General features: G+C 38.7%; 1 protein-coding gene across 1 annotated transcript in view; it reads right to left on the bottom strand.

Annotated features, from left to right (window-relative positions):
- Positions 1-778: 778 nt before the first annotated feature.
- LOC124607175 (netrin-3-like) overlaps positions 779-14,976 on the bottom strand; it is a 447,419-nt gene continuing 433,221 nt past the window's right edge. Inside the window, exons 4-6 of the mRNA XM_047139387.1 lie at positions 13,422-13,490; positions 4,006-4,180; positions 779-2,945 (exon numbers count right to left, since the gene is read on the bottom strand). Coding sequence (XP_046995343.1) covers positions 2,804-2,945; positions 4,006-4,180; positions 13,422-13,490 — 386 coding nt within the window. The 3' untranslated portion in view covers positions 779-2,803. The remainder of the gene's footprint in view (positions 2,946-4,005; positions 4,181-13,421; positions 13,491-14,976) is intronic.

Below are 14,976 nucleotides of genomic sequence, written 5' to 3'. Positions count from 1 at the left end.
ATTACTTGCAAACGAGGGCGTACGATTGTGAATGACTGCAGTAGGCAATACCTGGGATCTTAACCTAGAACACCGTATAAATAGTTTCAAAAGTCAATCGCATCACTGGGTACCTCTCTTTGTCAGTAACATTGCAAATGAACATAAGAACTATTGGACAATGTGACAAACATTTTTTAAAGTAGCTCATATTAAGTATCTTGTCCACAAAACCATGTGTGTGCAATGTCAACATGTCCCATAATTTTGTAAGACCTGCATCTTCATGCGACATTCTAAGAGATGCAAAATGAACAAATGCAGCACTTTTGTTCATTTATGCCTTTCCATAAGAAACAGTGCAATGTTATAGTGAATGCTGGCTTTCAGTTATTAATTTATTAATTCATTGTGTTCCAACAATGATGCATTTAAGTACTTGAGATAATATTTTAAACAATGGAATGAGTTAAGGGAACCAGTCACTCACTGTCTCAAAGAAGTGTGTGTGCGCGTGCGCACACACACACACACACACACACACACACACACACACACACACACACACACACACACACTCACTTGTATTCACTCATTCCATTGCTTGTGTTCTACTCAGGATTCATTTTAAATTTATTTAATTGTGCAGTTATTGACCAATCAGACTGTGAATGCGAGTGAGAGATATGGTGACAGACAATACTGTGTGATGCCCCTGGTCTGTGAACCAGATTAATGGAATTTAAATGTTTGAAACAGTTTGATATACATGTTCTGCCGATTTTTGACCCGCATTCATGTGAAACTTTCTTGATACCAGAACACAAAAAATTCTGCAATTCAGATTTTAAGATGAAGTGCACAAAAGTACTTAGTTATAGCAACACAATTTTAGGAACTTGCTGACACATACCTACAACACTGTGTTATGGCACATGATAGCTTTACATTAATACTGTACAAGTTGTGCTAGCACATAAAAAAGTTTGTGTAAAATTACAAATATGATATAAATATTTTTATTTAAATAATAGTCAAAAATCATTGGTCTGTGAACTAAGTGCATTGGCAGACTTCACTTTATCAAACCTGTGCAAAACTGACAACTGGGTTTCAGTTAGTGAAGTTCATTTCAAGTAGCTTTTGCTCCATAGTTCTTGTCAGATATATGAACATTGAACACAAGCTAGACAAATGTAAATCTAATGTGGCTGTTCAGTCAGATTGCTTAAAGGCAAAAGAAATTGCAATAAACAAGTTGAATGAACCTATATTTTCCCAAAAGTAAATTTTCTAATTTAATTGCAAAAGAAAGGGTGATCAAATTACAATGTAGCTAAAAGCTCTCTCAAATGTGTTTGCCTTAATTACAAGTTCTTTCTTAAACCACAAAGATCAAGTGGACTTTCTAATAAAGTCATAAAACTTAAACAGTATACTAGAAAATGAAAACCTTGTCTAAAGACTGGAATTTGTCCACAAACTCTGATACATTAAGTAATGATTATTTTTAAAATTTTGTTAAATTGGACACTGAGACTATACAAACAAATTCTGATACAGTTGATTATAGTACTGATTTAGCAGTTCGTAGGACAAGGGCAACTGCCCTTTACACACAGTCCTGAGCACATACCAAATCCATTGCAACAACAGTCAAGGAGATAATCACAAAAATAATGCAGATGATCAAATAGAATTCTAGAAATTAATGTAGTACTCATAACTATCAGCTTGTTTGTTTCTTTTATGGTTTTTGGATGGCATTCTGTTTAAGACTCAACAAGTCACTCATGTAGAAAGCAGTTTTTTTTTTCCTTACTTTGCCGTTTATGACTTCCCTGTATGTATTTCAGAGTGAACCGTAACAGGTTTTCTCTTCCCACAATAAAGCAACTATTCTCACTGTTCTTTGTTTATTTCAAAAAGAATTAAACATGAATTTCTGAAACATCTGCAGATTTGCAGCTACAAGCAGTAAATCACTTCTCACTTTGTCTAAACACTAATTGCATCTTATACAGACCTTGCTCATTATATTATGGGCTTTAACAAAGGAAATTCATTTAATAATAAATTAATAAAAATTATCTAATATGAAAAGTTCTAATATTGTAAATTTGTTCTTAATATACAGTTACTAATGCAAAAGACATTCAATTAAATAATGCCACCATTATCGTGGTTTGGCTAATACTTTTCTGTACAATCATGAACTTGCCACACTCCCCACTTTCTTTTCTGCTTTATTCCTGCAGTCTACAATTCTCACAAGATTCTGGTAACTTTCTTCTTCCACTAACACTTGTTGCACTTGCAGGATTTCACTCGCAGATCTGAGATATGTCATTAGCTTATTAGATTTGGACTTAAGAATCCGGTGAATGATACATCTTGAACTACTAGCTTAACATATATTTTCACTGGTGTTACCAGAGGAAACCTGTTTTACTATGAATAGCCTGATTTTTGAGAATATGTTATTAGTTTTGCTTCTGATGCTGACTTACCATTCAGTTTGATATGTTACAGTTTATATATATATGACAGTCTAATACTGACTTCTTGTACCTCTGTTACATAAAAACGTAATTATGAGAATTCTGGGATTCAGCAGTTGGTAACCAAAAATAGGTAGCACCTTACTCACGATACCTTTCTTAAAATCTTGTAATGTAAAAAGCAATATGGCCATGAGTGAGCAGAAAAACACACAGCAGCTGCTAAGAATATGCTGTAGTGTTATTTCTCTCACATGTTATTATTGCAGAATCTGTAAGTGAATGATCCTTTGTCACAAGATGTGGAGTTGCCTCTACAGGTTTCAGTCACATTTGCGTGCTCGATGCTGGAAGCGTCTCATTCGCCTGTGCCATTCATCTTTCCATTCTATGACAATAGAGCGCCGTCCTATGGTCAGACCAGGTTGGTCACCTTCACGTTCTTTACCAAGAATCAAGTAGGACCTGTAAAGGAACAAAATCCTAAATTTATCCAATATTTGTAATGGGTTATCAAGTTTCTGACTTAGTTTCATACATATTAATCTCCTGAGACTAGAAAGATTGACTGTGTAAGACAGACAGTACAACATCATGATAGCAGTAATGAAAATACCAATTAAGAAAGTCTTCCTCCACATTAGCTCACAGAAAATGATAAAAAAGTCAAAAAGGTTAAAGACAAATGCCCCTTTTTTTCAGAAAACAGGTAATGGTGTGTAAAACTATTCACTGTGTGTGATGGAGTTACGGAGTGTGATTCTGCTGATGGTGATCCACCAGTGACAGAGGAAAGATGTTTAGATCTGCACTTCCCTTGGTGTTGTTTGAGTACGACACGACACGGGATATCATCACCAATGCCACCACTGGCACAAGCCACTGACATAATTACTACTGCTGCTGCTGCTCCTATTATTATTATTATTATTATTAATAGCAGTATAAATATGACCCTACCCCTATGCCCACACATACTAATCACCTTCTATAAACAGTTGTACACAAGATTGTATTGTATGTTAACCAGGGACGTAGAAACGATGGAGAGGCTCTGACCCCAGTGCAGCCACAGTGGTCCACAACCCCACGACGACTACCGCAACCCACTTCACCCTTCCGTCGCCCCACACTGAACCCAGGATTATTATGCAGTTTGGCTCCCGGGGCTGAACCACACAATAACCCTGGGTTCAGTGTGGGGTGATGGTGGGGTGAGTGGATTGCTGTAGCCTGTTGTGGACCACTGAGGGCTACAGCGGGGACAAAGCCTCTCTGTTGTTTCTAGGTCCCCAGTTCCATACAATACAATACAATAGAAGTCATACTTTGCATGTTAAACTTGTTTGGTAATTGTGCTTCATACCTATTTGAGGGACAAAGCAACACTGCTACTTAAATATACATTACTTATTAAAATCCAATGATTCAATGGTCTTAAATTACCTTAATTTATATTACTCTGCTCGCGATGCTCTCAATGCAAGCACATATACATGACAAAATTAAGTTTAAAGAAACCTACTTGTTGGTTTTGACTTTGGGACATTTGCATGCCAGGTCTTTCATGTGAACCCAGAGATAGGTATTGCCTCTACGCAGACGTGACTCCCTTGCACGTTTGTACACAGACTGGATGCTCAGAGAGAACTTCACCCAATCTTCCACTGTCTCACGCTCCAGCACTTTCCCTAGAATAGCTGGAACCAAAGAAAGCAATTACTACCATTGAATTAGTCCAAATGAAATGAATAAAATATTTTATATTACAGTAACTATGCATTTTCTAGGTCAATAGGTGAACAATATGCTATACCTTGATGGCATTTCATTCACAGAGACAGTTTATCTTGGCCATCTTAACAGCAATAGCAACTATATGATTAACTGTTAATATTTACCAGACTAAACTATTTTGGAAAAATCTGTTATATCTACACCTCTGTAGCAAACTACTAAGATAGTGGTTTCAAGCACTTCATGACAATGGACAGATTTTCATCCAATCATTCAAGTGCCTAGTTATTTACACTGAAGAGCCAAAGGAAATGCCTGCCTGATTCATGAGGTCTTCATACACATACATGTCCATTTGCTCAATATAATTTGAAACAAGACTCGTCTGAGCAGGAAACGTTTCCAGTCATCAACAGTCCAATGTTGGTGTTGATGGGCCCAGGCAAGGTATAAAGCTTTGTGTTCTGCAGTCATCAAGGGTACCCGAGTAGGCCTTCAGCTCCAAAAGGCCATATTGATGATGTTTCATTGAATAGTTCACACGCTGACACTTCTAGATGGCCCAGCATTGAAATCTGCAGCAGTTTGTGGAAGGATTGCACTTCTGACATGTTGAATGATTCTCTTCAGTCATCGTCGGTGCCATTCTTGCAGAATTTTTTTCCAGCCGCAGGGATGTCAGAGATTTGATGTTTTACCAGATTCCTGATATTCATGGTATACTGATGAAATGGTCATATGATGAAATGGTCATATGGGGAAAATCCACACTTCATCGCTACCTTGGAGGTGCTGTATCCCATCGCTCATGCGCCGATTTTAACACCATGTTCAAATTCACTTAAATCTTGTTAACCTGCCATTGTAGCAGCAGTAACCAATCTAACAACTGCACCAGTCACTTGTTGTCCTATATAGGCATTGCTGATCGCATTGCTGTATTCTGCCTGTTTCGTATCCCTATATTTGAATACGCATGACTATACCAGTTTCTTTCTGTGCTTCAGTGTATTATTTTTGGCACCTATTGTGCAATACGGTTACATCCTCAGCTGTTATCTTTGTAAACTTTATGATTCTACATATCTCCTTCCCAAGAGAGGCAACCACTATACGAGGGCTGTTCAATAAGCAATGCCCCACATTTTTTTTCTCAGAACTTATTTATTGTTATGAGTCAGAATTTGGTGACAATATACATCATCATGTCTTGTCCATGTCCTAGTTTTCCAAGTAGTTTCCATCAAATTCTATGGCCGTATGCCAATGCTGTGGAAAAGCATGTATTCCCTGCTGGTAAAAGTTCTTATCCTGCAGGCGTAGCCATGTTTCCACTGGATAACTAACACTCTCATCATCTTCAAAGTGTGTTCCCTGTACAGAATCTTTAAGCAAGAAGAATGGCATCCGCACAATTCAGCAGGTCGACAGCAGTGTCTGTGACAGGGCGTCCTGAGTATGGCTGATCATGGTGCTCTTTTTTCTGCATTTCCTGAGACTGTAACTTTCATAACCCATGACCTAACCATACTCCTAGGAATTGCAGCATCACCATATCACCACACACTGCACACAATAATTCAGTAACAGCACACTGCTTGTAACATGAGTCATATGTAGACGCCATTTTGACACTTACTACAGCTGTGCCATCTGCCAGAATGGTTCGAAACTTCACCGGCACACAGAAAAAAAATGGCTCTGAGCACTACGGGACTCAACTGCTGAGGTCATTAGTCCCCTAGAACTTAGAACTAGGTAAACCTAACTAACCTAAGGACATCACAAACATCCATGCCCGAGGCAGGATTCGAACATGCGACCGTAGCGGTCTTGCGGTTCCAGACTGCAGCGCCTTTAACCGCACGGCCACTTCGGCCGGCGGCACACAGAACAAACATCAAATGTGAAGCACCAACGAGGAAATTTGTCTGTGTATTTTAATGGCTTTTTTTTTTTTAAAAAAAATGTGGGACGTAACTTATTGAACGACCCGTAGTTCCAGAGAGAGGAAAATAATGTCTGTTGTTCAATATAAGAACACTTTATTAGCTTTTATCATATACTGCATAGGAAACATGATTACTTTCAGAGGAGATACTAGCAAAAATTAAATTTCATTGATTATTCAGCAATTATCTTTAATCACATTGCTTTAGTGAAGCTCAAAAATTACCTTTTTATGTAACCAGATTCAACAAAGACTTTAAGCAGTGTTTCATAAAATGGGAGTGGCTGAAGAACATTTTTTATGTTAAAACCATGAATTTTCATTTCATAGTTCATGTAAAACAAATGGAGAGCTGTAGAACTGGACTACCTGAAAACATCATGTAGGATATCTTGTCAAGAACATCTAAGAAGTATAACAATAAGAAAAATAAACCAGACTCAAGAAAGCATATCAGACAGAATAGAAGAACAGCAGCTCGCCTTGTATGGACATACAATGCAAACAATGGAAACGACAGATGACCTAAGAAGATCTTGATATACCATCCTCAGGCAAAAAGGAGAAGAGGAAGACCAAAAGTTGCCTGGTTAGGTGGGGGTATAGGAAAGCATGGGGAAATGAGAAATAGAAGAATCTGAGGAAGCCTGTAGAAATCGGTGGTGACAAATATGTGGGATGTGGTGAAACCTGTAGGAATGCCACGAGAGAGAGAAGAGAGAGGAGAGAGAGAGAGAGAGAGAGAGAGAGAGAGAGAGATCACATGCATGTTTGTTATTTGTTATTTGAGTAGTGAATTTTTTGTGTTTGATAAATGCCTCAATTTACATGTCCCATGATGAATCAGTGATTACAATCAGAATGCTACCCCCAGTGAGGAAAGAAAAACAAATAGTTCCTTTGTTGAAATATCTTCCTCAGGATGTGTCTTAAGCAGATTTTTTAAAAATTAAAAAAAAAAAAAAAACAGAAAAAACACACAGCAACAACTAGCTGAAGCTGATACTTCATGAATGCAAGTCTGATACCTTACATTTGCATAATATTGATTAATATTTGGGCTCTTTGAGAGCAAAATGATTCACCAGACTGATGTTACAGCTAGATTTAGAATCAGACCCTCACTATGTCCCTATGAGCATTTTGTTAGTGCACTGCTCATCGTACATTCAGAAAGATATGAACATCAGGGAATATATATGGATTGTGATGCACATGATTTACTTCCAGGTGGATGGGTGAGCATTACTAACACCTCTGTGTTGTTGAAAACAAGTAAATCATAACATTTTTTAAGGTAAAGATGATTCCCTGAGACGACTTCCAGTTAACTTCTGATGTGAAATAGGATTGGCCAATCACTCTTAAAAATGATAACTTTATTTGTTAACAAACACGTGAGCTCACTATACTGTCGACACTCATCATCCCTAGCAGGCCTAGCTTTGTCATATGTATGAACTGAACAACTGCCAGCATTCCAAAGTTCATCTCAACAAACTGGGTTTTCTGACTGCATTCTTTGAGGTTTTGACTCCTAGGCAAAGGAATTTTAAAACATTCAACCATGCCAACATCAGACATGTGGGTTCCTGTTTGAAAATGCTCTGGATCAACAATGTCCTAAAGCAGTTGATATGAATGTACTGGCTCACTGCATTACAGTAGTACATTTCCCATTTTTCCCAAACTAAGAAGAATGCAACTTTTAAAGAAGAATTATATGAAGAAGAAGACCAAGATATAATAACATATGTGAGAACAGACAGTATTCTGACTGTTCGATCTACCTACCATGCTGTGCATTTTTCTTCAGCTAAAAAATCTAAAATGTGTACTGTTGAGCTGCTGTTTTTTATGCTATTTTATTTACACTGTGATTTGCAATCTAGATTAGATATGAATGATTCTTTATGATCAAATAATAATAATAATAATAATAATAATAATAATAATGTCTGAGAAAAGAAAGAATAATAATAATAATAATAATAATCCTTTTGACTTCAACTGCCAAATAAAACTCTCCTGTACATTTTCTGTACATTATGTTCTTTAGCTTTATGCAACCATGTTGTTCTTGCATGCCATCTAGATACCTTCTGTAAAGACATTGTCTCGGTCTTCGCACTGTGATTTCATTTTCACTGCAGTCGTAAATATCTCTTCCACTTCAGTATATTCTTTGGTCCCTTTTTTGTTTCATTTTCTGTCTCTCATTGTAGCTCCCAATATCCATCTCTCCATTCCTCACTGAGTAGTCCACTATAGTTTTAACATTTACAGTCCAGCATCCTCAGTTATTTATTTTATCGCAAAGCTCTGAGCTCATAATTCAACAATAATTTTCAGTAGTCTATTAAAGTTCAATAAAAACTTTTGATGATATTGATTGGATTACTGGCACTCTCTTTGAAATTATGATACTAGCAGGCATAAAATGCAGAGTGTGGGTGGTTGTCTATAACATGTACTGCAACTATACTGCCGTAATAAGAGTCTTAGGATGTAGAGGGGAGGAATTAGTTGAGCAGGGAGTGAAACAGGGTTGTAGCTTATCCCCAGTCTCAAGGAAGTTACTGTATTTGAACTGAGAATGTGTTTAAAGATTCTGCAACAAAGCAAAGTTAGCGATATTGGTTTTTAATTTTGTGGGACCATTCGTTTACCATTCTTACTCACCATCGTCACTTGCACTTTTTACCAGTCACTGGAGACTTTTTGCTGGATTAGAGATTCACGACAAATGTAGGCTAGGTAAGGGACCAATGCTCTAGAGTACTCCTTTTAAGAGCAAGAAGTAAAGGGAACTAAAGACGAATCTGGAAAATAGATTAAAGCTCAAAGAGAAGAGAGTAATGGCATTGTAATTCTGTCAGACATGACAAGGGTTTGGAGGAACAGTGAAACATAGAAGTTTTCTGGGTATGGTACTGCACCATAATGTATAAAACTACTGCTGCTGGAGAAAAACCAACGTTTCGGCCAGAGTTGCAGCGGCCTTCTTCTGGGTCTACTGGTGCATTATAGCTATGCAGTGTTCCCTATATTTCGTTTTTATTGTTCACTGCGCATGCCATTAGGTCATAATTTCAAAAGATACTTTGTTTCATTGGTCACTTAAAGAAGAAGGAGAGGGAACTTTATTTTAATTGGTTATCGCAGAGGAGGGAGAATGTAACCTCCGTTGTCTATTGGCTCTTGTGGTATGTGCCACAATTGGTGGTCACCGTCGAATGAGAAGTCGGTTGCTGTTTACCAAATGCTGGATGTCGGCTGCACGGCAGCAGTTACTCACCGGTAGTGCTCGTGCCTCGTGTTGACAGTGCGGTCTGCTGAGCTCTGATTGCTGGCAGCCAAGATGGGGCAAGCCTGAGTCCATCCTGTCTATTCATGTGATTAGGATGTTTAAGTATTTCGATGGCCTCTCTGATTTTGCACTTTGTCATAACCGCCTGCTTGACCTACACACAGGCTTCGCTGAATTTTATTTCTTTTCTGCAGTCTTGCTGATGTTCTGCCACAGCAAATTTGTTGTGTTGCCCTAGACGAATATAACACTCATGTTCCCGAATGCGGATTGCTATTGGCCTGCCAGTCTCGCCGATGTATGCCTCTCCGCATTCGCATTGTGCCTTGTACATGCCTGCTGTGTGTAAAGCATCCACCTTGTCCTTAGTGGAGCCTAGCACGTCCTGGATCCTGCGACTACTGTAGAAGACAGGCTGCACCCCAACCTGGTGAAGGTAACATTTTTCATGTAAGGTAAGTGCACTGTTGGCTGCAGTTTATCTATTTCTTGCTTATCTCGCTTTCTTGTGTTCGTTGACAAGGCTATGTGGATCGACTTATGGCTGTAACCATTGGCTAGAAACATCATGCGTAGCCTTTTAAGCTCAGGTGTTTTCTTTTGAGCATCACTTAGGCGCTGGGCATGGATTGCCAAAGAATGGATGACAGAGTTCTTGTGCGCTGGGTGGTGGTAGGATTGGAGTGCAGATACCTGTCTGTATGTGTAGGCTTGCGATATACTCTGTACCTCAGTGTGCCCTCCATTGTCCTCACAAATACAGCAAGGGACAATGACTGTCTACAAGCCTACGTATGAGCCCTAATTTCTTGTATCTTATATTTTGTGGCCCTTATGCACAATACATGTTGGTGACAGTAGAATCGTTTGGCAGTTAGCTTCAATTACTGGTTCTCTAAATTTTCTCAATAGCGTTTCTTAAAAAGAATGTCACCTTCCCTCCAGGGATTCCCAGTTGAGTTCCCAAAGCATCTCTAATACTTACATGTTATTTGAACCTAATGGTAACAAATCTAGCAACCTGCCTCTGCATTGCTTCAGTGTCTTCCTTTAATCGAACCAGTACAGATCCCGCACAATTAAGCAGTACTCAAGAATATGTTGCATCAGTGACCTGTATCTGCTCTCCTTTACAGGTGAACCACTCTTTCCTAAAATTATCCCAATAAACTGAAGCATACAATTCGCCTTCCCTACCACAGTTCACACATGTTTGTTCCATTTTGTATCGCTTTGCAACATCATGACCAGATATTCAAACGGCTTGTCTCTGTCAACCATGAAACTAGTAATACTGTATCCTAACATTACAGATTTGTTCTTCCAACTCATCTGCATTAACTTACATTTTTCCACATTTAGAGCTAGCTACCATTCATCACACCAACTAGAAAATTTGTCTAAATCATTTTATCTTCCTACAGTCACTCAATTTCGACACCTTACTGTATACCACAGTGTCATCAGCAAACAACTGTGGATTGCTGCCCACCCTGTCTACCAAATTATTTATGTATATAGAGAACAACAAGGGTCCTATCACACTATCCTGGGGCACTCCTGACGATACTCGTGTCTGATGAATGCTTGCCCTTGAGGACAACTTACGGGGTTCCGTTTCTTAAGAAGTCTTCAAGCCACTCACATGTCTGTGAACTAATACAGTAGTACCTTAATTAACAGCATGCTATGGGGCACAGCGTCAAACATCTTCTCCAAATCTAGAAATATAACATCCGCCTGTCGCTCTTCATCCATAGTTCACAGTATATCATGTGAGAAAAGGGCAAGCTGAGTTTTGCAAAAACAGTGCTTTCTAAAACCAAGTTGATTCGTGGACATGTCTTCAAAGATTCTGCAACAAACCGAAGTTAGGGATATTGGTTTGTAATTTTGCAGGACTGTTCTTTTACCATTCTTATACACCGGAGTCAACTGCACTTTTTGCCAGTCACTTGGGACTTTTTGCTGGATGAGAGGTTCATGATAAATGCAGGCTAGGTAAAGGGCTAATGCCATAGGATACCCTTTGTAAAATCAAATTGGGATTCCACCCAGACCTGGTGAATTATTTGCTTTCAAAACTTTCATTGTTTCTCTACACCAGGGATACTTATTACTACGTTGTCCATACATGATTCTGCCTGATGGTCCAGTGATTGTATGTTTGTACAAGTCTCCTCTGTAAACAATTTCTTGAATGTGAAATTTAAAACTTTGGCTACTGTTTTGCTATCTTCAACTGCCACTCCAAAGCTGATCAACAAGAAACTGAATGGAAGCCTTAGACCCGCTTAGCAATCTTACATAGGACCAGAGTTTTCTCAGTTCTCTGCCAGATATTTTGCTAAGGTGCAACAGTGGTAGGTGTTGTATGCTTTGCACATACAACAGACACACAAATCTCTACTAACCCCAGCTTGTTGTCATTTGTGCATTCTCTTTTGAACGAGAGTGCAACAGTCTCTGTTTCTGCAGCACCTTCCAAATTTCATCATTGAACCATGGTTCTCTTCATTCTTTTATCAACTTACTAAGCACGTAACTCTCCAGACTGCAATTTACAATCTGCTTAAACTTTGTCCATTATTCCTCTACATCTATCTTAGTGTATCTCAGCATAGCACTTGCACCCTGCACCCTCAATTATTTGTTGGATGTATTTCAGTCCTACCTTCCCCCTGCAGTTTTTACCCTCTAGAGTGTGCTCTAGTACCAGGGAGACTAATCCCCAGTGTCTTGAAACTTGTCTTGCCATCCAGCGCCTTCTTCTTGTCAGTGTTTTCTATATGTTCCTTTCTCCATCGATTCTATTGATAACCACTTCATTCCTTATCCTATCAGGTCACCTAATTTTAAACATTCTTCTGTAGCACCACATCTATTATGTTTTTCCACTGTCCACACAATGGTGCGCTCCAACCGCACATTCTCAGAAGTTTCCTCCTCAAATTAAGGCCTATGTTTGATAGCAGCAGGCTTCTGTTCGCCTATGCTAGCCTGCTTTTTACTTCCTCCTTGCTTCATTTCTGCTACTCCTCATTACTTTATTTTTCTTTTTTTTTTCAGTTTACTCTCAGTCTATAAAGTGTGTTCATTAGACTGTTCATTCTATTCACCAGACAATGCTTACGACAATTGCAGAGAATGACAGTTGACAGAAGATAATTGAAGGAAGGAAATCCCCACTTAGGCCCAGAAGACCACATGATAGTTGACCGGCCACTGTGTCATCCTTGTCATTCATCATTGGATGTGATATGAAGGGGAATGCGGTCAGCACAACACACTGATTGACATTTTGACCTTTGAGCCACTACATCTCAATCATGTAGCTCTTGCCACTAGCTTCATGAGGCTGTGTGCACCCCAGTCCAGTCATCCCACCAAGGAAAAGGCCCTGGCAGTACCGTGACTCAAACCTGGATCCCTCGTGTGAGGGTTTGTCACGTTGACCGTTTGGCTACTGAGGTGGATGGCAGAAGATAATGAGGAAAACGTTATATTCTAGCTGACCTAACGAACAACCAAGGTTAAGGTGGATGGAAGATCTAATGGATGATAAAGCAAAATTGAAATCTGTGGAAGCAAGGAGGGACAGTGGGCAACAATGTCCTCTAACAGCTGTAGGGCTGAAGAAGTGATGGCAGAAAGTGCATCAAATGCTCTTGTTCATCCCATGACAGTCATGTAACTATAACTTACTAACTACTACATTTAGATGCTCAAATTGCATCATCGACCATTGTATGATGATGTACATAATTGAATTTATACATCACATTGTCCACTAATTGTATGATGTGTGTAGCTAAATTCGCACATTTTCACTGTGGCTAACTGTAAGCAAAGAAAATGGCAAGTAAGAGGAAGTTATTCCTACTGCAGTGAATATTCCTTGTAAGACAAGCTACAGGCTTAGTGAACTTTTTTTGGTACTTACCATAGTCCCTGCGGCAGTACTTGTTCAGATTGAGCCTCCGTGTCCCTGCACGGCATTTTCCACACTGGTCTGAAACACACAATTGACAGTCCTCACACGTCTATGGTACAGGAAGAGTAACATATAAGTGGGAGTCATTGCTCACATGGGAATAATGTTTTCAGAATTTACAGTACAATGTAAACAATATCCAGTATCTAGACAGGAGGCCTATATCAGTTACAAAAATGAGGAAGTAGGGAATTTGGTCATGCTTTGCCAGAACAACTTGAAATGAGTAATTATTTGAAGAAAATTACATATTTAATATAATGTGCTTTTAAATTGGATTAAACACTATAAAATGATTTCTTGTAGCTGCATACAAATTCTTAACCCCATACATATCATTTTTAAAATATCTGCTTGTGAATTTTTAATAGGTGTGACAATGCTTGTCAGATTTAGAACAAAAAACACAGGATGTATGCAACACATAGTTGATGCATGAATAGTTCACCTCCTAACTATTATCTGTTGCATGTTCTCCATGTTTTTCATCACAAATCTTACAAGTACTGTCATAGCTATTAAAAATTCTCAAGCACAAATTTTCAGGACTGTCAGTATGATATCAGGACTCTGCATGGGATTAGGAGAAATTATTTTATAGTTTTTAGTCTGATATAAAAATGTTTTATATTAAACATTTATTTTTATTTAAATAATTGTTTTCTGCTTTTTAGTATTGTGTGTATGAAATTCCACAATGTATTTTAACATGTTGATGGTATGACATTTGTTCTTAATTAATTATTTACACACACACACACACACACACACACACACACACACACACACACACACACACACACACACTAGCTTTTTGTTGCCGCTTTAGTGATGTACACATCCATGGACATATGCCTGGAATGCGTCCTGATAGTACCCGCACAATATGCTGGTCTGGCAGGAGAGCCAAGATACCAAGTGTTATCAGCCTTCTTCAGATCCTCCCCAGCTCTAGCCAACAGACCGAGAAGTTAGGGTGTTAATATTGCATTATCATCCACGTACAAGCTGTGTTTAAAATATCAGGACTTAAGCTTATCAGGAAGCTGCAAACTTTGTACTGAATGGAGAGACAGACAAGAAAGAGACCTAATAAAAACATGTTAAAAAGACACAGAACTGCTCTCGAAAAACATCTAATTTCGGGAAATTTTTTTAAACTTTTGTTTTCAGTAACAAAGAAATTCAGGGCTAACCTTTTTATTCACTGCTGCTTTAATATAACGATATGGTTAAGCTTCCTCTAAAACAACAGATATTCGAAACACCAAAAAAGTATAATTAAATCAAAGCGCAAAGAACAAAGGAATGTTGGAGGTTTTTATAGCTCGTCGACGACGGTATGATTAAGCTACGCGAATTGCGGCGCGCGAGACGAATTATTGGCGTGATTTCAGGACTGCGACGTCCGACCACTGGGACGGATGACATACACTGATAACAGTTGCCTCTGATCAACTTCCGACGATAGTCTCTACAAACCAAATCAAATCAGGAATACAGT

Source organism: Schistocerca americana, chromosome 3 (assembly GCF_021461395.2).
Source record: "Schistocerca americana isolate TAMUIC-IGC-003095 chromosome 3, iqSchAmer2.1, whole genome shotgun sequence".
Classification (NCBI taxonomy): Eukaryota; Metazoa; Arthropoda; class Insecta; order Orthoptera; family Acrididae; genus Schistocerca; species Schistocerca americana.
Note: the sequence above shows the minus strand (reverse complement) of the source record. Positions and strands in the feature narration are given on the sequence as shown.